Source organism: Danio rerio, chromosome 17, assembly GCF_052040795.2.
Source record: "Danio rerio strain M-AB ecotype USA chromosome 17, GRCz13ab, whole genome shotgun sequence".
Lineage (NCBI taxonomy): Eukaryota > Metazoa > Chordata > Actinopteri > Cypriniformes > Danionidae > Danio > Danio rerio.
This window is the reverse complement of record NC_141037.1, coordinates 7632632-7658173: the sequence shown is the minus strand read 5'-3', so window position 1 is coordinate 7658173 and position 25542 is coordinate 7632632. Positions and strand designations below refer to the sequence as shown.

At 38.2% G+C, this 25542-nt stretch overlaps 2 protein-coding genes across 25 annotated transcripts in view; one reads left to right on the top strand and one right to left on the bottom strand.

The window, feature by feature from the left end:
- tdrd6b (tudor domain containing 6b) overlaps positions 1-25542 on the top strand; it is a 46042-nt gene that overhangs the window by 10019 nt on the left and 10481 nt on the right. For 2 of the 4 annotated variants that reach the window (XM_087289765.1, XM_087289763.1), the window contains exon 1: positions 21182-21300. The exons of the other annotated variants lie outside the window; for them this stretch is intronic. The gene's annotated coding sequence lies outside the window, so the exon portion shown is untranslated. Of the gene's footprint in view, positions 1-21181; positions 21301-25542 lie in introns of those variants that run through there. 4 annotated transcript variants of the gene reach the window in all.
- LOC137488157 (uncharacterized) lies at positions 804-20223 on the bottom strand. Of its 21 annotated transcripts, none has more exons than XM_087289706.1 (17): positions 19858-20223; positions 17760-17942; positions 17196-17630; positions 16648-17079; positions 16095-16529; positions 15544-15978; positions 15037-15405; positions 5330-5764; positions 4779-5213; positions 4226-4660; positions 3676-4107; positions 3170-3568; positions 2802-3056; positions 2467-2667; positions 2072-2309; positions 1149-1405; positions 804-1065 (listed from the first exon to the last, which is right to left on the bottom strand). In XM_087289706.1, exons 1-17 carry the CDS (start codon positions 20045-20047, stop codon positions 830-832), a joined length of 5802 nt encoding a protein of 1933 aa, XP_087145832.1. In that variant the 5' UTR covers positions 20048-20223; the 3' UTR covers positions 804-829. The 21 variants fall into 21 exon arrangements, with proteins under 21 accessions (XP_087145832.1, XP_087145835.1, XP_087145834.1 ...); XM_087289709.1 differs by having other exon boundaries at positions 3676-4104; XM_087289708.1 differs by having other exon boundaries at positions 4226-4657.

The following is a 25542-nucleotide window of genomic DNA, read 5'->3' as shown; positions in this document are numbered from 1 at the left end:
GAAGGAAAAAAACCTCGAGAGAAACCAGGCTCAGTTGGGCACGACCATTTCTCCTATGGCCAAACATCTTGTGCAGAGCTGCAGTCTAGGCACCGGTGGCTGGACGTCCATCTTAGAGAAGCTGCAGGTGTGAGTAGATCATCTACAGCAGGGGTGTTCAAACTCGGTCCTGGAGGGCTGGTCTCCTGCATAGATTAGCTCTAACTTCCTTCAAAACACTTGCCTGGAAGTTTCTAGAACACCTAGAAAGAGCTTAATTAGCTGGTTCAGGTGTGCTTAATTGGGGTTGGAAGTAAAATATGCAGGACACCAGCTTTCCAGGACCGAGTTTGAGCACCCCTGACCTACAGAGACTCGCAGAGACTCGTCCGCCACTGGGGCTTTAAGCAAGAAATGTATTGTATTTCTTACTTAATCTGAAAAGCATTTTTTAAAGTGCACATATATCCAGAGATAAAACAGAAAGCTAAAAATAAAAAATAGGTGAGGGCTAGGGTCACTAGTTTGAGTCCTGACTAGACCAGGAGGTCTTTCTGTGTGGGACTCGATCCAGCGCCCTTCTATCTGTGCGGCTAACATTTAGCCATCTTGCAGCCCTGTGCTCTATGCTGTTTTTCTAGCTCAATCTGAAAAGCATTTTTTTAAAGTGCACAGACATCCAGAGATAAAAAAACAAACAATAATAAAACTGAATAATAAAAGTAGGTAAGGGCTAAGGTATGTGATTTGAGTCCCAGGTTTCCAGGAGGCCTTTCTGTGTGGGACTCAAACCAGCAACATTCTTTCAGTGTGCGGCAGCCATCTTGTAGTTCAGTTTATTTTTATTTTCTTAGTTGTATATTACAATGCCTTTTTGCTTTCTGATTACTCTGCTTTTCCTTGTCTTTTTCGTAGGTTCGAGTAACAACAACTGGAGCAGAAAGGATGAGAAGGGCCTGATGCGCCTCGCCCTGGTCACATAACCCATGGCTTCCTCCAGAGGTAGTTTGTAGTACATCATCAGATATGCTACAAACAGTGTTGGCGCGTGACTGACACCATGCTTGCAATGAATAAACAGGACATCTGTGGAAATAAAATCAGAAAGTAAGTCAACACAAAGGTCAAACAAACAGTAAGTGTTAAATGTTTGATGAAAAAGATCTTACTGTCTGGCTTTCTCAGGGCCTTTGCGATGAACTTTCCAGCAGGCCAGAAGTATTTGACGATTCGCATTTGGTCGTATGTTGTAGGCAAGCCACAATATTTGATGTCCATGCCTTCATAATATTCCGGTCCTGTAAGGATCTTTCCTTTTAGTCCTTTCTTCTTTGGTTTTCCCTCCCAGGTCATCTTCGGCGCTGCTGCATTTAGGATATGGGTGACTCCCAATTCCATCAGTTTGCGTCGATTTCTTGCTGTCTCTCTGCACAAGAACACAATTTTGGTTAGTCTTTTACTAAAAAGGTTGTATTGCAAAATCTAGAATTACATATATACAAGAGGAATGCTTGTTTCTGATTGGCTGGTTAACATTCTGTGGTCAGAAAACACAAAGCTGAAATAGTTCCAGGCAGGTTTGGACTGAATTACACTTCCAAATCACTATTATCACTATATAGATATTAAAATTGCACAACCAACAATAGACAAAAAATAGGTCAAAACAACATCTAAACAATGTCTTTAAAGGGATAGTGCATCCAAAAGTGAAGATTCACTCACTTTTTACCCACCCTCAAGTGGTTTCAAACCTTAATGAACTGAACACTTGTAACCACTGACTTCAATAGTAGGAAAATCATACTATGGAGTTTCCAATATTTTTCAAAATATCTCCTTTTGTGTATTTTTAAAGACAAAAATCTTTGAAATAAGTCAAGGGTGAGTAAATGATGACAGAATTTTCATGTTTGGGTGAGCTGTCCCTTTAAGTGTGTATAAACTAATTAATTATTAGAAAATAAATACAGTCCTGAGGTGGAGAGTACTTTTCTAATAACAGTCAGCTATTCTTACTAGATTCCTATTAATACTCCTACATTTTCTTTTATGACATGGTCTGTGCTGTTTTTTTGTGCTGTAGACTTACTCATCTCCAATGTAGACGTTGCGCCAGACCTCCGTAAATGGTGACAGGGGCAGTTTACATTTGTTCACGGTGGCTTCTATTTTCAATAACTCTGCAAGCTTTTGAAAGTCGAAAACTTCATTCAGCAGATTTTGAGGAGGCAAACTGCTTGGACCCGGCTGTCCAAGATCATTTCTAGGACTTGTAAGCTTGTAGTAGAATTCAGAAAGTTGATTCATCATCCACTCTTTGGTGAGTCCTTAAAGAGAAAACAAAGAAAACAGACTTAGATTTTTCCTAAAATATAAAAATCAACTGTTGAATGACTTTAAAAACTACATCTTTATCGTTATCTTTACAATTATGTGAATGATTTAAAAGACTTTTCAGTGTAATGCTGCATCTCAATGCTTTACCTGTTGGGCTGTGATCTTCAGGGGTTTCAGGAGAATGATCCACAGCCTCCTCATCGATCACACTGGTGTTCAAAGACCCTGTTGCATCTGGGACACTCAGCGGCTGTGGTGAATTAGGTTCGGTCTTTAGCTTTGCTGAGATGTCATGAAGCTTTCTGAAGAATGTACGGACTTTGCTAATCATCCTCACTTTGGTACTTTCTGGGAAAAAAAAGAAGATGAATAATGTTATTAGAAACATCTCTACTTACTTACTCTAATCAATTAGTCTGAATTCATAGCCATAATTGCATCTTACTGTAATATTGAATATCAAATGCTCTGTTGACATTTACCTGTTGGGTTCATGGCATCAGTGATGTTGACATCCATTCTTTCTCTTGGCACAGGTTCCTGTTCAGAACTGCTTGGACCTGGGACACCTTCTGGATCAACCAGATCCAATTCCATTTCTGGGTCAGAAACACTTGTTTGCTCTGTGTTGATCTCATCCATTGCAATAGCGGGGTCTGACTTAGGCTGTATTGAGAACCTAAAACGCTTTCGGATGAATGCATTAATTTTCCTGAAGAGCTTCGCTTTGGGAAAGCCTGGGGAAAAAATATGATGTTATTTTCAATTACAAATTGTACAAAGAGCTATTTAAAAATGACTTGTATGCCATTGCAATATTGCATCTCATAAAGGTTACTGATACATTTACCTGATGGTCGGTCCACCTGAGTGGTTTCAGAAGAACCATTCAAGCCATCCTGGTCAATCCCTCTGCTGTTCTTCACGTCCTCTGTTGAAGGCTCTGCTGGTTCTTTCAGAGGTTTAGAAACCAACACAGACCTCTTCAAGTTGAAGGAAGGGTGAGGTTTGATGAGGTCGATGACATGTAGAGTTTCTCTATACACAGGTTCCTTTTCAGAGCTGCTTGGACCGGGGACACCTTCTGGATCAACCAGATCCAATTCAGCCTCTTGGTCAGAAACACTTGTTTGCTCTGTGTCGACTTCATCCATTGCAACAGCAGGCTCTGCCTTAGGATGTACTGAGAACCCAAAACGCTTTCGGATGAATGCACCAACTTTCTTGATGATTTTTACTTTTGGAAAGCCTGGGGAAAAAATATTATGTTATCTTCAATGACAAACCGCATAATTGCTTTATTATAATGACTTGTATGCCATTGCAATATTGCATATACACATTTGATATATTTACCTGTTGGTCTGTCCACCTGGGGGATTTCAGGAGAACCATTGATGCCATCCTGGTCAATCCCTCTGCTGCTCTTCACGTCCTCTGTTGAAGGCTCTGCTGGTTCTTTTATAAGTTTAGAAACCAACACAGACCTCTTTACGTTGAAGGAAGTTTGAGGTTTGATGAGGTCGACATATAAAGCTTCTCTAAATACAGGTTCCTGTTCAGAGCTGCTAGGAACTGGGACACCTTCTGGATCAACCAGATCCAATTCAGCCTCTGCGTCAGAAACACTTGTTTGCTCCACGTCCACCTCATCCATTACAGAAGCTGATTCATAATCGTTTGCTTCTGAAACACTCATCTCAACAACATCTGGATCTGTCTGATGCTGTGCTAAGAACCCATACATCACTGGGAAGTCTGCAGATGCCTTCCACATTTCCGGTTCTTCTGTAAAAATAATAGAGGTTATGTGTTATCTTCAACCACAGTTTGCATATTAGCTTAATTAGAATGACTTGTATGCCATTGCAATATTGTTTCTCATAAAGACCGTTGATATATTTACCTGTTGGTCTGTCCACCTGTGGGATTTCAGGAGAAGCACTGATGCCACCCTGGTCAATCCCACTGCTGCTCTCCACTTCTTCTGTTGAAGGCTCTGCTGGTTCTTTTATAAGTTTAGAAACCAACACAGACCTCTTCAAGTTGATGGAAGTGTGAGGTTTGATGAGGTCGACATATAGAGTTTCTCTAAACACTGGTTCCTGTTCAGAGCTGCTTGGACCTGGGACACCTTCAGGATCAACCAGATCCAATTCAGCCTCTGGCTCAGGAACACATGATTGCTCCATGTCGACCTCATCCATTTCAGAAGCTGATTCATAATCGTTTGCTTCTGAAACACTTATCATCTCAGCAACATCTGGATCTGTCTGATGCTGTGCTGAGAACCCATAAATCATTGGGAGGTCTGCTGTTGCCTTCCACATTTCAGGTACTTCTGTAAAAATATTAGAAGTTATGTGTTATCTTCAACCACAGTTTGCATTTTAGCTTAATTAAAATGACTTGTCTGCCATTGCAATATTGTTTCTCATAAAGACTGTTGATATATTTACCTGTTGGTCTGTCCACCTGGGGGATTTCAGGAGAAGCACTGATGCCATCCTGGTCAATCCCACTGCTGCTCTCCACTTCTTCTGTTGAAGGCTCTGCTGGTTCCTTCAGAAGTGTAGAAACCAACACAGACCTCTTTAAGTTGAAGGAAGTGTGAGGTTTGATGAGGTCGACATATAGAGTTTCTCTGAACACAGGTTCCTGTTCAGAACTCCTTGGAACTGGGACACCTTCAGGATCAACCAGATCCAATTCAGCCTCTGGCTCAGGAACACTTGATTGCTCCATGTTGACCTCATCCGTTTCAGAAGCTGATTCATAATCACTTTCCTCTGAAACACTTATCATCTCAGCAACATCTGGATCTGTCTGATGCTGTGCTGAGAACATATAAATCATTGGGAAGTCTGCAGATGTCTTCCACATTTCGGGTACTTCTGTAAAAATATTAGAAGTTATGTGTTATTTTTAACCATAGTTTGCATATTAGCTTAATTAGAATGACTTGTATGCCTTTGCAATATTGAATCTCAAAGACTGTTGATATATTTACCTGTTGGTCTGTCCACCTGTGGGATTTCAGGAGAAGCACTGATGCCATCCTGGTCAATCCCACTGCTGCTCTCCACTTCTTCTGTTGAAGGCTCTGCTGGTTCCTTCAGAAGTGTAGAAACCGACACAGACCTCTTCAAGTTGATGGAAGTGTGAGGTTTGATGAGGTCGACATATAGAGTTTCTCTAAACACAGGTTCCTGTTCAGAACTCCTTGGAACTGGGACACCTTCAGGATCAACCAGATCCAATTCAGTTTCTGGCTCAGGAACACATGATTGCTCCATGTCGACCTCATCCGTTTCAGAAGCTGATTCATAATCACTTTCCTCTGAAACACTTATCATCTCAGCAACATCTGGATCTGTCTGATGCTGTGCTGAGAACATATAAATCATTGGGAAGTCTGCAGATGTCTTCCACATTTCAGGTTCTTCTGTAAAAATATTAGAAGTTATGTGTTATTTTTAATCACAGTTTGCATATTAGCTTAATTAGAATGACTTGTATGCCATTGCAATATTAAATCTCAAAGACTGTTGATATATTTACCTGTTGGTCTGTCCATCTGGGGGATTTCAGGAGAAGCACTGATGCCATCCTGGTCAATCCCACTGCTGCTCTCCACTTCTTCTGTTGAAGGCTCTGCTGGTTCCTTCAGAAGTGTAGAAACCGACACAGACCTCTTCAAGTTGATGGAAGTGTGAGGTTTGATGAGGTCGACATATAGAGTTTCTCTAAACACAGGTTCCTGTTCAGAACTCCTTGGAACTGGGACACCTTCAGGATCAACCAGATCCAATTCAGTTTCTGGCTCGGGAACACATGACTGCTCCATGTCAACCTCATCCATTTCAGAAGCTGATTCATAATCACTTTCCTCTGAAACACTCAGCAATTCAGGATCTGTCTCAGGCTGTGCCGTGAACCCAAAAAGCTTTCCAAAGAAGGAGAAGAATTTGCCAATTTTCGTCACTTCTGGAATTTCTGAAAAAAATTATAAGTATGATATGTTATCTCCAACCACATACTGCATAATTAGACTTGATTGTAAGCAATTTCTATTTCTACCATATTGCAATATTGCATCTTAAATGCTCAAATGTTGACATTTACCTGTTGGGTTCCTGGCATCACTGATGTCGACCTCCAGACTTGCTGTACACACAGTCTCCTGTTCAGAACTGCTTGGACCTGGGACACCTTCTGGATCAACCATATCCAATTCAGTTTCTGATGCAGGAACACTTGGAATCGTGTTACACAATTCCTCCGAATCAGTTGGATTATATCCAACCTCTGGAAAACAAAAACAAACATTGACATCTTCAAACACTGTTTAGACATGGATAATCAATATATATAGATTTGCGGGTTCATTTAGTGCACAATTGAACACAACTTATGTCAAGTACATGTATGTATGTATAACAGTTAGAGCTGGGCGATTTGCCCTAAAATCTAAATCTTGATTAAGTGAACATTTTAACTCGATTACGATTAACGAATGATTATTTTATTTATTTATTTCATGCTTTGCCCTCACAGTTCACTGACAGGTTTTGGACAGTAAATATGCTCATGTTAGAGAGATTTCTGAATAAAGGGTGCATTACTTGATTTTAAAGTAATTGAAGTAAACACACACTATCTACTATCTATGATTATTTATTGAACAACAACGCTGAATAACTGAAATTAAAACACACATTGCTTAAAACGTGTCTCTGCGCCAGCCACTGTCTTCACTGCTACCAAGCCGACTAATCACAAAGCTTGCGCCACAAGATGTTGTGACGTCTAAGTAAATTTTTTTGAAAGGTAAGCCGAACTGTACACGTGCCCTTGGCAGAAGTATAATATCAGAATAAGATAATAAGCATAATTCAGCTTTAACAAAGTGAGGTCACATGACTCCACACTCGGAAGTGAAAGTAATAGAAAAAATTGACCTGGAAAAGTTGGATCGATTATAGCATCTGAATGTCGATTTCGATTACTTTTAGATTAATCGCCCAGCCCTAATAACAGTCTGTATGTTTGTAGCTTAAAGACTCCCATTATAACTATTTTTGACTGTTTCCACCTCCTCAAACATACATTAAGATTTGAATGTCATGAAATAATTAGAATAATATATAATCTTATATAGATAGATAGATAGATAGATAGATAGATAGATAGATAGATAGATAGATAGATAGATAGATAGATAGATAGATAGATAGATAGATAGATAGATAGATAGATAGATATAAATGAATAAATCATCTGTTTGTGTGTTTACTGAGTTATATAAACTGCTGCATAAATATTATTTGTAATTTCAGTCAACTCTATATTACATTGGTTATAACTCTGAAAGTGCTTTAAGAAGTTTAAACAGCATTTAGAAACAGAATCAAATGTTTCCAATCACATTCAGCATTTACATTATTCTACAATATTGGAGTCAGTTCACTGTAAATTCTAAATTAGTTGTATGTACCCGAAATTAAAGAGAACCTTTTAGTTATTTTGAGAATATTTCCACTGTTTTCAATGATAAATACATTCATTCTACAGCTGCAACACACTCCACAAACTATAACAAAAGCTAAATAAACAAGAAAATGTAATAGAAACGGCAAATTAAACAGTCTTGAAACAGTATAACAATAAGTAGGTGAACTGTTTATATCATGATTGGTATAAAATGAGCATCTCAGTCGTTGCCATTAAAGCTGGATTATAGCTTGACATTTTGTGCCAAGTCAAGAGAGAATTACAAATTAAATACCATTTATCTGCTGAACACAAAAGAAAATATGTTGAAGAAAGCTGTAATCACTGACCTCCACAGTTGGAAAAACAAATACTATGATTACAAGTTTTCACCTTTCTTCAATTTATCTTCTTTTGTGTTCAAATGAAACAAACTCACACCTTTGACGGTGAGTAAATAGAAAGTACATTTAAACTTTTAGGTAAACTATCCCCAAGTATTGGATTGTCAGAGAGGGTAAATGTTTAAAACTTAACCAGTTAGTAATAGTATCCCCAAAGCCAAAGCAATCAGCATTGTAATTACAAAGAAAGTTGTTGTGAAAGCACTGTTAAACATGTCTCTGTTGTCCTACATTTCTGCAGTGTGTTGGTCAATCATAATAAAAGTTTCATATTTTCAGAAAACAGATCATTTCAGTGAAAACATTTGAGATATCTTTTGTCACTTGAAAGAAAGTTAGTTACCTGTTGAGTTGTTGTCTTCTGTGGGTTCAGGAGAGGCATTCATGCCACCCTGATCCCCACAAGTGTAGTTGGAAACTTCAACATCCATGTTCATATCTATAATTTGCGATTCAACATGAACTGTGAATGGAGTTTCTGAATGTAATTCGTCGTCGACGAAAGCCATATTTCTCTGTTTGCTCGCCATATAGCGTCTACCGTCTAGCACTAATATCGATTACTGACTGTACTGAACGGCTATCTCGAAATGAACTGAAGAAATTCTTTTTGCCCGAGCATCATTCTAACGTTCCACAGTTGCCATAGCAATCGAACGCGTGTTTGAGCAGCGCTCAGCGATTCCGCCATTTTGGATCCATTGGCTCTTAGCAGCTGCTTTGTTTTTATTTTTCTATTGAAAAGGTGCATTAAAGTTGAAATACAACCAGAAAGACGCCAGTAAGACACTTACTATCAAAAGACTAGCGATAATCTGCACTTTTTTTTAACAGTTTACAGAGTTAATGTGCAATATAATAAACATTGTTTTCATGAAATTCTGAACTTTAAAAGTTTACGGTCGAGCATACAAGTTAATACTGACATGTTAAATTATATTAACACGACTTTCAAAATGGGATGTTGATAACTGACAGTACACTTTTTGTTGCAGTATTAAATGTTATTATAGTATTTTTACCAGTTCCATGCACACATACACACACACACACACACACACACGTGTTGTACTTTGATAGTCATTGGCTGATAAAAATGATTTCACTATTAGGAATTTGCAAAAAAAAAAAAAATACAAATAAAAATAAAAATGCTTGATTAAGGAGAAAGTCAGAATATGTGAATATCAACTTTACCCCTGTGACTGATTGACTTCTCTGTTTTGCATTGTGATGCTATTATTAGTGGTTCATCATTGCAATCAAGTACTTACTTACTATTCCATATCATAATAATACTATTTATTGTTGAAAAGTGTCATCATTACCTGGCTGACTGACAAGCATTTAATTTACACTCACCGACCACTTTATTAGGTACATCTTACTAGCACTGGGTTGGTCCTCTTTTTCCCTTAGAAACTGTCTTAATTCTTTGTGGTATAGATTCAACAATGTACTCAATAGGCACAAAGTGTGCCCAGAAAATATCCCCCACACCAATTTACCTCCAGCCTGAACTGAGGATACAAGGCAGGATGGATTTATGCTTTCATGTTGTAGATGCCAAATTCTGACCCTATCATCTGAATGTCGCAGCAGAAATTGAGACTCATCAGATCAGGCAACATTTTTCCAGTCTTCTATTGGCCAATTTTGGTGAGCCTGTGTGAATTGTAGCCTCAGTTTCCTGTTCTTAGCTGACAGGAGTGGCACTCGGTGTGGTCTTCTGTTACTGTAGCCCATCCGCCTTAAGGTTGGACGTGTTCAGAGATGCTCTTCTGTAGACCTCGGTTGAGGCGAGTGGTTTTTTCAGTTACTGTTGCCCTTTTATCAGCTGGAACCAGTCTGGCCATTCTCCTCTGACCTCTGGCATCAACAAGGCATTTGCGTCCACAGAACTGCCGCTCACTGGATATTTTCTCTTTTTCAAATTTTGAATTTAAGTGCAAACTCTCAAATAACTTGTATAGTATTTAGATGTGATGTGTTATTGGTGTTTGCAGTGGCACTTCATATCGAACATGTTTTTATCTGCATTCACATTTGAGTGCAGTGAAGTCCCACATCTTCAAAATTAAAATTCATGTAACTGCATATAAATTTTAAAATATGGTTTAAGGCTTTGCTTACAGCTAGTAGGCATGGGTCAGTATAAGATTCTGACGGTATGGGAGAAATGACTCGAAATTCTAAACGGCAGAAAACGGTCAAACTACCTGCTCTAAGCCAGTGGTGACAGCGACGAGAGAAAAAAATCACCAATTGTCGAACGTTAAGAATTAAAAAACCTCGAGAGAAACAGGCTCAGTTGGGCACGACCATTTCTCCTCTGGCCAAACGTCTTGTGCAGAGCTGCAGTCTAGGTTCCGGAGGCTGGAGAACGCTGGACGTCCATCGTGGAGAAGCTGCAGGTGGTAGAACATTACCAAAACATTTCTTATGAAACTCAAAGCCCTTGTTTTTGTTGTGTTTGTTTTTCTCCAAAATAAGTTTAGTTCTTTTGATTTGTTCTTAAAGGAAACAGTGGTGTACAGCGTGAAGACAATTATCAAATCAAACACCTACAACAAGATTTTAACACTTTTCTTTATTTAAAGATTTGTACAATACAAAAACAATGAAAGAACACTTTTTACAGTCGGCACAGTTACAATAAATGGAATAAACAGAGTGAAAATAAATCACAGCACAGAGCAGAGAAAACAATGAGTATCTGATTTTATGTGCACTCAATCAGAGCATAGCTTTAACAGAAAAATAAACCATTCGTTCATTCACTTTCTTTTTGGCTTAGTGCCCTTGTTAATCTGGGGTCGCCACAGCAGAATGAACCGCCAACTTATCCAGCATATGTTTTAAACAGCAGTTGCCCTTCCAGCAGCAACCCATCTCTGGGAAACACCCATACACACTCATACACTACAGACAATTTAGCTAACTCAATTTAAAAAATATATAATAAAATATAAATTTTCTACAGAAAAATAAAATTTGAACAAAATATATTGAGTTAGTTGGCCCACCCAGCCCTCCCTCTTCTGCTACGCATGTGTCAGTTCATTACTTGAGCTGGAACACTTGATTGGTCTCATGCCTGCAGCTGGTCCCATTTTGGGAGTTACACTACTTAGTCGGTTGGGAGTCATCACCTCCGATCTCCAAACCAAAGCCAGCAGGATGGAGCTACAAGGCGTAGCCAGAAGAGTGGTATCCATAGAGAAAAGGGAGCCAAGTGGGGCTTATTCTTTTCTCTTACGCTTATGGATACTGACACTTGGTTTTAACTCAATCTAAGCAGTGACTTTTTTTTTTTGGAAAGTGCACCATCTAAATTCTAAAATAAAATTTAAAAATGTATAAAAAATTCACATTTTATGTGCAAAGTTGAACCTATGCTCTGATTAATCACATTTTTTGCACAATAAGTACTTTTTAAGTGCACAGATAAACACAATTAACATAGAAGTTCTCGTAAATTGAAACTGTGTCAGTCCAGTTTTTGAAGTTGAATTTCAGTTTAGTTCATTTCAGTGTGGTTTAAAAGGCCGAACACTGAAGAGTTAATCTAACGACACACAGCTCCACAAGTCCCAAACCAAGCAAGCCAGTGGCGACAGTGGCGAGGAAAAAAACTTCACTGAATGACAAAAGTGAAGGAAAAAAACCTCGAGAGAAACCAGGCTCAGTTGGGCACGACCATTTCTCCTATGGCCAAACATCTTGTGCAGAGCTGCAGTCTAGGCACCGGTGGCTGGACGTCCATCTTAGAGAAGTTGCAGGCGTGAGTAGATCATCTACAGCAGGGGTGTTCAAACTCAGTCCTGGAGGGCTGGTCTCCTGCATAGATTAGCTCTAACTTAATTCAAAATACTTGCCTGGAAGTTTCTAGAGCACCTAGAAAGAGCTTGATTAGCTGGTTCAGGTGTGCTTAATTGGGGTTGGAAGTAAAATATGCAGGACACCAGCTTTCCAGGACCGAGTTTGAGCACCCCTGACCTACAGAGACTCGCAGAGACTCGTCCGCCACTGGGGCTTTAAGCAAGAAATGTATTGTATTTCTTACTTAATCTGAAAAGCATTTTTTAAAGTGCACATATATCCAGAGATAAAACAGAAAGCTGAAAATAAAAAATAGGTGAGGGCTAGGGTCACTAGTTTGAGTCCTGACTAGACCAGGAGGTCTTTCTGTGTGGGACTCGATCCAGCGCCCTTCTATCTGTGAAGCTAACATTTAGCCGTCTTGCAACCCTGTGCTCTATGCTGTTTTTCTAGCTCAATCTGAAAAGCATTTTTTTAAAGTGCACAGACATCCAGAGATAAAAAACAAACAATAATAAAACTGAATAATAAAAGTAGGTTAGGGCTAAGGTATGTGATTTGAGTCCCAGGTTTCCAGGAGGCCTTTCTGTGTGGGACTCAAACCAGCAACATTCTTTCAGTGTGCGGCAGCCATCTTGTAGTTCAGTTTATTTTTATTTTCTTAGTTGTATATTACAATGCCTTTTTGCTTTCTGATTACTCTGCTTTTCCTTGTCTTTTTCGTAGGTTCGAGTAACAACAACTGGAGCAGAAAGGATGAGAAGGGCCTGATGCGCCTCGCCCTGGTCACATAACCAATGGCTTCCTCCAGAGGTAGTTTGTAGTACATCATCAGATATGCTACAAACAGTGTTGGCGCGTGACTGACACCATGCTTGCAATGAATAAACAGGACATCTGTGGAAATAAAATCAGAAAGTAAGTCAACACAAAGGTCAAACAAACAGTAAGTGTTAAATGTTTGATAAAAAAGATCTTACTGTCTGGCTTTCTCAGGGCCTTTGCGATGAACTTTCCAGCAGGCCAGAAGTATTTGACGATTCGCATTTGGTCGTATGTTGTAGGCAAGCCACAATATTTGATGTCCATGCCTTCATAATATTCCGGTCCTGTAAGGATCTTTCCTTTTAGTCCTTTCTTCTTTGGTTTTCCCTCCCAGGTCATCTTCGGCGCTGCTGCATTTAGGATATGGGTGACTCCCAATTCCATCAGTTTGCGTCGATTTCTTGCTGTCTCTCTGCACAAGAACGCAATTTTGGTTAGTCTTTTACTAAAAAGGTTGTATTGCAAAATCTAGAATTACATATATACAACAGGAATGCTTGTTTCTGATTGGCTAGTTAATATTCTATGGTCAGAAAACACAAAGCTGAAATAGTTCCAGGCAGGTTTGGACTGAATTACACTTCCAAATCACTATTATCACTATATAGATATTAAAACTGCACAACCAACAATAGACTAAAAATAGGTCAAAACAACATCTAAACAATGTCTTTAAAGGGATAGTGCATCCAAAAGTGAAGATTTACTCACTTTTTACCCACCCTCAAGTGGTTTCAAACCTTAATGAACTGAAAACTTGTAACCACTGACTTCCATAGTAGGAAAAACATACTATGGAGTTTCCAATATTTTTCAAAATATCTCCTTTTGTTGTATTTTTAAAGACAAAAATCTTTGAAATAAGTCAAGGGTGAGTAAATGATGACAGAATTTTCATGTTTGGGTGAGCAGTCCCTTTAAGTGTGTATAAACTAATTAATTATTAGAAGATAAATGCACTCCTGAGGTGGAGAGTACTTTTCTAATAACAGTCAGCTATTCTTACTAGATTCCTATTAATACTCCTACATTTTCTTTTATGACATGGTCTGTGCTGGTTTTTTTTGTGCTGTAGACTTACTCATCTCCAATGTAGACGTTGCGCCAGACCTCCGTAAATGGTGACAGGGGCAGTTTACATTTGTTCACAGTGGCTTCTATTTTCAATAACTCTGCAAGCTTTTGAAAGTCGAAAACTTCATTCAGCAGACTTTGAGGAGGCAAACTGCTTGGACCCGGCTGTCCAAGATCATTTCTAGGACTTGTAAGCTTGTAGTAGAATTCAGAAAGTTGATTCATCATCCACTCTTTGGTGAGTCCTTAAAGAGAAAACAAAGAAAACAGACTTAGATTTTTCCTAGAATATAAAAATCAACTGTTGAATGACTTTAAAAACTACATCTTTATCGTTATCTTTACAATTATGTGAATGATTTAAAAGACTTTTCCGTGTAATGCTGCATATCAATGCTTTACCTGTTGGGCTGTGATCTTCAGGGGTTTCAGGAGAATGATCCACAGCCTCCTCATCGATCACACTGGTGTTCAAAGACCCTTTTGCATCTGGGACACTCAGCGGCTGTGGTGAATTAGATTCGGTCTTCAGCTTTGCTGAGATGTCATGAAGCTTTCTGAAGAATGCACGGATTTTGCTAATCATCCTCACTTTGGTACTTTCTGGGGAAAAAAAGAAGATAAATAATGTTATTAGAAACATCTCTACTTACTTACTCTACTCAATTAGTCTGAATTCATAGCCATAATTGCATCTTACTGTAATATTGAATATCAAATGCTCTGTTGACATTTACCTGTTGGGTTCATGGCATCAGTGATGTTGACATCCATTCTTTCTCTTGGCACAGGTTCCTGTTCAGAACTGCTTGGACCTGGGACACCTTCTGGATCAACCAGATCCAATTCAGCCTCTGGGTCAGAAACACTTGTTTGCTCTGTGTCGACTTCATCCATTGCAACAGCAGGCTCTGCCTTAGGATGTACTGAGAACCCAAAACGCTTTCGGATGAATGCACCAACTTTCTTGATGATTTTTACTTTTGGAAAGCCTGGGGAAAAAATATTATGTTATCTTCAATGACAAACCGCATAATTGCTTTATTATAATGACTTGTATGCCATTGCAATATTGCATATACACATTTGATATATTTACCTGTTGGTCTGTCCACCTGGGGGATTTCAGGAGAAGCACTGATGCCATCCTGGTCAATCCCACTGCTGCTCTCCACTTCCTCTGTTGAAGGCTCTGCTGGTTCCTTCAGAGGTGTAGAAACCAACACAGACCTCTTCAAGTTGAAGGAAGTGTGAGGTTTGATGAGGTCGATGACATGTAGAGTTTCTCTATACACAGGTTCCTTTTCAGAGCTGCTTGGACCGGGGACACCTTCTGGATCAACCAATTCCAATTTAACTTCTGGGTCAGAAACACTTGTTTGCTCTGTGTCGACCTCATCCGTTTCAACAGTGGGGTCTGACAGCGGGGTCTGACTGATTTTCCTGATGAGCTTCACTTTGGGAAAGCCTGGGGAAAAATATTATGTTATCTTTAATAACAAATTGCATAAATAGCTAATTAAAACTGACTAGTATGCCATTCTATTCTATTTTATTCGCACCTCATAGCAATATAGCATCTTATGAGGATTATTGATATACTTACCTGATGGTCTGTCCACCTGTGGGATTTCAGGAGAACCATTCATGCCATCCTGGTCAATCCCTCTGCTGTTCTTCACGTCCTCTGTTGAAGGCTCTGCTGGTTCTTTTATAAGTTTAGAAACCAACACAGACCTCTTTACGTTGAAGGAAGTTTGAGGTTTGATGAGGTCGACATATAAAGCTTCTCTAAATACAGGTTCCTGTTTAGAGCTGCTTGGACCTGGGACACCTTCTGGATCAACCAGATCCAATTCAGCCTCTGCGTCAGAAACACTTGTTTGCTCCACGTCCACCTCATCCATTACAGAAGCTGATTCATAATTGTTTGCTTCTGAAACACTTATCATCTCAGCAACTTCTGGATCTGTCTGATGCTGTGCTGAGAACCCATACATCACTGGGAAGTCTGCAGATGTCTTCCACATTTCAGGTTCTTCTGTGAAAATATTAGAGGTTATGTGTTATCTTTAACCCAAGTTTGCATATTAGCTTAATTAGAATGACTTGTATGCCATTGCAATATTGAATCTCAAAGACTGTTGATATATTTACCTGTTGGTCTGTCCACCTGTGGGATTTCAGGAGAAGCATTGATGCCACCCTGGTCAATCCCACTGCTGCTCTCCACTTTTTCTGTTGAAGGCTCTGCTGGTTCTTTTATAAGTGTAGAAACCAACACAGACCTCTTCAAGTTGATGGAAGTGTGAGGTTTGATGAGGTGGACATATAGAGTTTCTCTAAACACTGGTTCCTGTTCAGAGCTGCTTGGACCTGGGACACCTTCTGGATCAACCAGATCCAATTCAGCCTCTGGCTCAGGAACACATGACTGCTCCATGTCGACCTCATCCATTTCAGAAGCTGATTCATAATCGTTTGCTTCTGAAACACTTATCATCTCAGCAACATCTGGATCTGTCTGATGCTGTGCTGAGAACCCATAAATCATTAGGAGGTCTGCTGTTGCCTTCCACATTTCAGGTACTTCTGTAAAAATATTAGAGGTTATGTGTTATCTTCAACCACAGATTGCATATTAGCTTAATTAGAATGACTTGTATGCCATTGCAATATTGTTTCTCATAAAGACCGTTGATATACTTACCTGTTGGTCTGTCCACCTGTGGGATTTCAGGAGAAGCACTGATGCCATCCTGGTCAATCCCACTGCTGCTCTCCACTTCTTCTGCTGAAGGCTCTGCTGGTTCCTTCAGAAGTGTAGAAACCAACACAGACCTCTTCAAGTTGAAGGAAGTGTGAGGTTTGATGAGGTCGACATATAGAGTTTCTCTGAACACAGGTTCCTGTTCAGAACCCCTTGGAACTGGGACACCTTCCGGATCAACCAGATCCAATTCAGTTTCTGGCTCAGGAACACTTGATTGCTCCATGTCGACCTCATCCGTTTCAGAAGCTGATTCATAATCACTTTCCTCTGAAACACTCATCTCAGCAACATCTGGATCTGTCTGATGCTGTGCTAAGAACCCATAAATCATTGGGAGGTCTGCTGTTGCCTTCCACATTTCAGGTACTTCTGTAAAAATATTAGAGGTTATGTGTTATCTTCAACCACAAATTGCATATTAGCTTAATTAGAATGACTTGTATGCCATTGCAATATTGAATCTCAAAGACTGTTGATATATTTACCTGTTGGTCTGTCCATCTGGGGGATTTCAGGAGAAGCATTGATGCCATCCTGGTCAATCCCACTGCTGCTCTCCACTTCTTCTGCTGAAGGCTCTGCTGGTTCCTTCAGAAGTGTAGAAACCAACACAGACCTCTTCAAGTTGATGGAAGTGTGAGGTTTGATGAGGTCGACATATAGAGTTTCTCTAAACACTGGTTCCTGTTCAGAACTCCTTGGAACTGGGACACCTTCAGGATCAACCAGATCCAATTTAGTTTCTGGCTCGGGAACACATGACTGCTCCATGTCAACCTCATCCATTTCAGAAGCTGATTCATAATCACTTTCCACTGAAACACTCAGCAATTCAGGATCTGTCTCAGGCTGTGCCGTGAACCCAAAAAGCTTTCCAAAGAAGGAGAAGAATTTGCCAATTTTCGTCACTTCTGGAACTTCTGAAAAAAATTATAAGTATGATATGTTATCTCCAACCACATACTGCATAATTAGACTTGATTGTAAGCAATTTCTATTTCTACCATATTGCAATATTGCGTCTTAAATGCTCAAATGTTGACATTTACCTGTTGGGTTCCTGGCATCACTGATGTCGACCTCCAGACTTGCTGTACACACAGGCTCCTGTTCAGAACTGCTTGGACCTGGGACGCCTTCCGGATCAACCATATCCAATTCAGTTTCTGATGAAGGAACACTTGGAATCGTGTCACACAATTCCTCCGAATCAGTTGGATTATATCCAACCTCTGGAAAAAAAAAACAATCATTGACATCTTCAAACACTGTTTAGACATGGATAATCAATATATATAGATTTGCGGGTGCATTTAGTGCACAATTGAACACAACTTATGTCAAGTACATGTATGTATGTATAACAGTTAGAGCTGGGCAATTTGCCCTAAAATCTAAATCTTGATTAAGTGAACATTTTAACTCGATTACGATTAACAAACGATTATTTTATTTATTTATTTCATGCTTTGCCCTCACAGTTCACTGACAGGTTTTGGACAGTAAATATGCTCATGTTAGAGAGATTTCTGAATAAAGGGTGCATTACTTGATTTTAAAAAAATTGAAGTAAACACACACTATCTACTATCTATGATTATTTATTGAACAACAACGCTGAACAACTGAAATTAAAACACACATTGCTTAAAATTTGTCTCTGCGCCAGCCACTGTCTTCACTGCTACCAAGCCGACTAATCACAAAGCTTGCGCCTAAAGTTGTTGTGGCGTCTAAGTAAATTTTTTTGAAAGGTAAGCCTAACTGTACACGTGCCCTTGGCAGAAGTATAATATCAGAATAATATAATAAGCATTATTCAGCTTTAACAAAGTGAGGTCACATGACTCCACACTCGGAAGGGAAAGTAATAGAAAAAATTGACCTGGAAAAATTGGATCGATTATAGCATCTGAATGTCGATTTCGATTACTTTTAGATTAATCGCCCAGCCCTAATAACAGTCTGTATGTTTGTAGCTTAAAGACTCCCATTATAACTATTTTTGACTGTTTCCACCTCCTCAAACATACATTAAGATTTGAATGTCATGAAATAATTAGAATAATATATAATCTTATATATAGATAGATAGATAGATAGATAGATAGATAGATAGATAGATAGATAGATAGATAGATAGATAGATAGATAGATAGATAGATAGATAGATAGATATAAATGAATAAATCATCTGTTTGTGTGTTTACTGAGTTATATAAACTGTTGCATGAATATTATTTGTAATTCAGTCAACTCTATATTACATTGGTTATAACTCTGAAAGTGCTTTAAGAAGTTTAAACAGCATTTAGAAACAGAATCAAATGTTTCCAATCACATTCAGCATTTACATTATTCTACAATATTGGAGTCAGTTCACTGTAAATTCTACATTAGTTGTATGTACCTGAAATTAAAGAGAACCTTTTAGTTATTTTGAAAATATTTCCACTGTTTTCAATGATAAATACATTCTAATGTTGCAACACACTCCACAAACTATAACAAAAGCTAAATAAACAAGAAAATGTAATAGAAACGGCAAATTAAACAGTCTTGAAACAGTATCACAATAAGTAGGTGAACTGTTTATATCATGATTGGTATAAAATGAGCATCTCAGTCGTTGCCATTAAAGCTGGATTATAGCTTGACATTTTGTGCCAAGTCAAGAGAGAATTACAAATTAAATACCATTTATCTGCTCAACACAAAAGAAAATACGTTGAAGAAAGCTGTAATCACTGACCTCCACAGTTGGAAAAACAAATACTATGATTACAAGTTTTCACCTTTCTTCAATTTATCTTCTTTTGTGTTCAAATGAAACAAACTTACACCTTTGACGGTGAGTAAATAGAAAGTACATTTAAACTTTTAGGTAAACTATCCCCAAGTATTGGATTGTCAGAGAGGGTAAATGTTTAAAACTTAACCAGTTAGTAATAGTATCCACAAAGCCAAAGCAATCAGCATTGTAATTACAAAGAAAGTTGTTGTGAAAGCACTGTTAAACATGTCTCTGTTGTCCTACATTTCTGCAGTGTGTTGGTCAATCATAATAAAAGTTTCATATTTTCAGAAAACAGATCATTTCAGTGAAAACTTGAGATATCTTTTGTCACTTGAAAGAAAGTTAGTTACCTGTTGAGTTGTTGTCTTCTGTGGGTTCAGGAGAGGCATTCATGCCACCCTGATCCTCACAAGTGTAGTTGGAAACTTCAACATCCATGTTCATATCTATAATTAGCGATTCAACATGAACTGTGAATGGAGTTTCTGAAGAGTGTAATTCGTCGTCGACGAAAGCCATATTTCTCTGTTTGCTCGCCATAGCGTCTACCGTCTAGCACTAATATCGATAACTGACTGTACTGAACGGCTAACTTATCTCGAAATGAACTGAAGAAATTCTTTTTGCCCGAGCATCATTCTAACGTTCCACAGTTGCCATAGCAATCGAACGCGTGTTTGAGCAGCGCTCAGCGATTCCGCCATTTTGGATCCATTGGCTCTTAGCAGCTGCTTTGTTTTTATTTTTCTATTGAAAAGGCGCATTAAAGTTGAAATACAACCCGAAAGACGCCAGTAAGACACTTCAAAAAGACTAGCGATAATCTGCACTTTTTTTTAACAGTTTACAGAGTTAATTTGTAATATAATAAACATTGTTTTCATGAAATTCTGTACTTTAAAAGTTTACGGTCGAGCATAAGTTAATACTGACATGTTAAAATAAATTAACACGACTTTCAAAATGGGATGTTGATAACTGACAGTTCTATTTTTGTTGCAGTATTAAATGCTATTATTGTATTTTTTTTCCAGTTCCACGCACATATATATAATAAATAAATGAAATTGAGTAAATAATCCATAAATCCTGCATAAATAAAGCAAATAAATATGCAATCTTTTATTATTGTTTGATATATGCAGGAACTTATGGATGTATTCACTCATTTATTTGTATATTTGTATATTTCTTTATTTATTATTTTAATTATGCAGGAGTTTATGGATATTTATTCATTTACTCATATATTTGCATATTTATGTATTATTTTATTTATACAAAAATTTATAGACTTATTTTTTCATTTATTTGCATATTATTTTTTATTTTATTTATGCATGAATTTATGGATTTATTTACTCATTTATTAATATATTTTCATATTTATTTATTGTTCTTGCAGGTTTCGTATTATCCATATTATGATGCTTACAAATTATATAATATGTGGACTTTTAAATAGTCTTTTTGTATTATTATTATTATATAGGCCCATATAGCTTATATATTTAATAACGCACGTGAAAATAACTTCTACAATAATAATGATATTACAATGGCAATAGTTAGTTAGTTTTTACGCAAGTAAATTTTTTAACGAGGTCACGCACAAACAAGCGTGCAGATCACGTGACGCGCGCTCTTAATTGACGTAGTAAATGTGACTGATTTGCTGAAACATCACAGTGGCGTGTTTTGATATCGTGTGTTCTCAGTAGACTACTTTATAAGAACTGTTGAGACGGTCATTCTTGGCAACCGAGTATTTGATGGGGAGAGAGATTCATCTGGTAAGTTTTCGTTTACTTAATTGTATGAGTGCACGCTCGAATCACGCAATTGAAATGGGGTTCATCTGGTTGAGTAATGGAGCTGTTCAACTGTTTTGTTTTGGTAGTTCCAGACCTTGAAGTTCGCACATTCGTTCAGTGACAACTTGTGACACGCTCCCTATATTGTTTGCCATTAACCGCCCTGGGAGCTTTGAATATTCAGTCAGAAATCACATCACAAGTTTGACTTAAAAACCACATTAGCACCATTTAGTTGACGGTGAGCAGTGTTGTACTTTGATAGTCATTGGCTGATAAAATGATTTCACCATTTGGAATTTGCAAAAAATAAAAAATAAAAATGCTTGATTAAGGAGTGACTGATTGACTTCTCTGTTTTGCATTGTGATGCTATTAGTGGTTCATCAATGCAATCAAGTACTTACTTACTATACCATATAATACCATAATAATGCTATTTATTGTTGAAAAGTGTCATCATTACCTGGCTAACTGACATGCATGTAATTTTCACTCACCGACCACTTTATTAGCTACATCTTACTAGCACTGGGTTGGTCCTCTTTTTCCCTTAGAAACTGTCTTAATTCTTTGTGGTATAGATTCAACAATGTACTCAATTGGCCCAAAGTGTGCCCAGAAAATATCCCCCACACCAATTTACCACCAGCCTGAACTGTTGATACAAGGCAGGATGGATGTATGCTTTCATGTTGTAGATGCCAAATTCTGACCCTATCATCTGAATGTCGCAGCAGAAATTGAGACTCATCAGATCAGGCAACATTTTTCCAGTCTTCTATTGGCCAATTTTGGTGAGCCTGTGTGAATTGTAGCCTCAGTTTCCTGTTCTTAGCTGACAGGAGTTACACCCGGTGTGGTCTTCTGTTACTGTAGCCCATCCGCCTTAAGGTTGGACGTGTTCAGAGATGCTCTTCTGTAGACCTCGGTTGAGGCGAGTGGTTATTTCAGTTACTGTTGCCTTTCTATCAGCTGGAACCAGTCTGGCCATTCTCCTCTGACCTCTGGCATCAACAAGGCATTTGCGTCCACAGAACTGCCGCTCACTGGATATTTTCTCTCTTTTTCAAATTTTGAATTTAAGTGCAAACTCTCAAATAACTTGTATAGTATTTAGATGTGATGTGTTATTGGTGTTTGCAGTGGCACTTCATATCGAACATGTTTTTATCTGCATTCACATTTGAGTGCAGTGAAGTCCCACATCTTCAAAATAAAAATTCATGTAACTGCATATAAATTTTAAAACATGGTTTTAGGCTTTGCTTACAGCTAGTAGGCATGGGTCAGTATAAGATTCTGACGGTATGATAATAACCTTGGATAAAAATATCACGGTTTCATGGTATTGTGCTCACTGCTCTAAAATATATTCTTTTTAAATGTCTTGGTAAAAAAAAAAATTCCCCTTTTGAAAACAATATATTCTATTATTTTAAAAGATTTATTATATTTTGTCTTCATTTGTTTCAAAAACACTGATTTCTTTCAAATTTAAAATAGCATCTTTGGGTATTTTTTTTTTCTACTAGAGATATTTTTGTCATAAAAACAAAAATGTAAATTAAAAAATCTTACTCATACCTTACGTTTTAAAACCTTCTTTTCCAAAACGCGGTATATCTTGAAAACGGTTATCGTACCATGGTCCATGCCAAACAGCTAGCATTAAGATGTGTTACTGTTGATTTGTTCACAATTGGATGACCTGATAAAGGGTGTGACTGAAATCTACATTTTTCGCTAGTCTTTTTTTCCAAGCAATTTCAGAAGTAAGTTTTCAGTGCATACAAAAAAAAGTTTTAAAGAGCCGCTATTGAGTTTTAAAAAATGACCTTCCATGTAGTGAGTAACACAGCTCTAACTGAAGTAAAATATCCAGCTAAGGCTTAAATAAAGTGTGCTGTGTTTACAACTATTGAATAATCCATAAAAGAGTCTACTCATTGTGTTTCAAATGAATTGTCTTGATAACGAGTCTTTAGCTGTGCTGGTGTGATGTGGATACGGAACTTAACCCCTTAAGTGCTGTGGTGTTAGTAACTACTATGAAGTGCGTTTCGGGCAGCTGCTGCAATTGGATATTGACCTTATTCAAAAATGCAGAATTGCGCCTGTTTTCACGACTGTTTTAGAACTTCCGGTTCAGTCGCCTATGGAAGAAATGACTCGGAATTATAAACGGCAGAAAGCGGTCAAACTACCTGCTCTACAAACAAATGTTTGCATGACTTCACAGACCAATAATGGTTGTTTCTGGGAGTAATTACAAAATGGGAGGGTGGCTGGAGATGGGTCTGAAATACGGGAGACTCCTGGGAAAAACTGGATTGTTGGCAGGTATGCTCACACATGCACTCTGACTTCTTCAATGATAAGCCGTGGTGGGCAATTCTTTCTGTCACGTGCTAAACGCTTTTCACCAGTCGCAACAAACTGTCATCGGTCCAATCAGCGCAGATTAGCTTCGCTCTAAGGAGGGTATTTGGGAACAAATTAATCACTGAATGAATTATATGGGAGTCGCTGGATTAATTAGGTGAAAATAAATGCATATTAATGAAGGTGCTTTTTGACCTTGCCTGCATATCAGCCTGTTGTTGGAGACCCCCGAAACCAAAAAATGACCGTTTTTAATGTATAATAGGTGCTCTTTAAAACATTTTCATTAGGGCTACACAATGTATCGTTTCAGCCTCGACATAGCAATGTGTGCATTCGCAATAGTCACATTGCAGGATGTGCAATGTAGAGTTGGGATTATATTTGATGATTAGCAATGAAGAATTTACACTGTTATTTTACATTTACATTTTGATTATTCAATAAAAGAGGCAGGACAAAATATTGATATGCTGATTTACCGTGATAATTCCGCCCACGATACAATACTCATGTAGCCAAGTATTGATATTCCTTTAAGAGGTACAAAAGCCTTGCACTGCTACTGTTTACTCTTTAGACAGCAGTACATAAGGTGGCACTTCTCATAACTGTGGATCAAATGCATCAATATTGCAATCCTACAAAATATATGTTCCGTTAATAACACAAGGCCTTTTATAACCTTTTGATGAATTTTTCTCTTTCATTTACAAATATTATGATATATAGTGGGTGATTTTCTTGTGATTATATTGCTGATATCATGATCTATCATTGGTGGGCAAACTATCGTGATAAAACCATATTGTGTGTTAACCTGTGATTTACACCCTATTCAAATACTGTACCTGATTATCTGATTATACTGGAGCAAAAATAAAAGTGAATCATCTTATTTAGATATTCTTGCATTTTGTTTGATTCACTCCACTACAAGTTTATTCCTATTCAATAATATATAGAGCTATTCAAAATTGTGCCATAATCGCAGTGTATATTGCAGAAAAATAAAATATCTCAATGCCTTATTAAGGACTAGGGCTGTGCGATTTGAAACGTTGCAATTAACTTCTCACAAGGGGCTGCGATATGAAATATTTATTATTTAATTTTCCCCGCCCAGAGCAAATGCGTGACTGCCACCTGTGTGTGATTGTCTTACTAGCCATTTGAGTGGGCACAAGTGAGTGATGAGTGTCTTGCTAATCAGTCAACTGAAAGTATTGACACTTAGTACAGTTTCAGAGTTGTTTCTGCCATGTTAGTTTGAGTGTTTTTATAATAATTCTTTTTGTTTTGTTTTTATAATAAGCTACACTACCCTAATTGAGTTCAACTTGTTCACAAAAAGGTATGGTCAATTTGTTTGTTTACTGTTTGCTCTAGAGAAAATTAGTGTTTAATTTTTTAACATTTAGGGTGCTTTCACACCTACACTTTTGTTTCGGAACGTATCTCGTTTGCCCAGTTAGCACGGTTCGTTTGGCATATGTGAACAGGGCAATTGCGCTCTGTTCCGCGCCAATGTAATCGCTCCGAGATCGCTTGAATGAGGTGGTCTCGGCTCGATTGATACGAACCCTTGAGCGGTTCGATTGCAGTGAGAAAGTGATCCGATCAGAGCGCGGTTATATCACTGTGTCTTATGGATATGTAATAGGCATACGGCAATATGAAGAGAGACTTATGGCTCAAATAGGCATCATCGCGCACCCTTCTCACCCCTCCCCACCGCGTCTCTCCTCAGACACGTCGCACGCACGCACCCTGTCAATCACCACCAAACCACCACCTCTCCAGACAGCTTAGCGGGACGCTGCAAAATAAACCCTG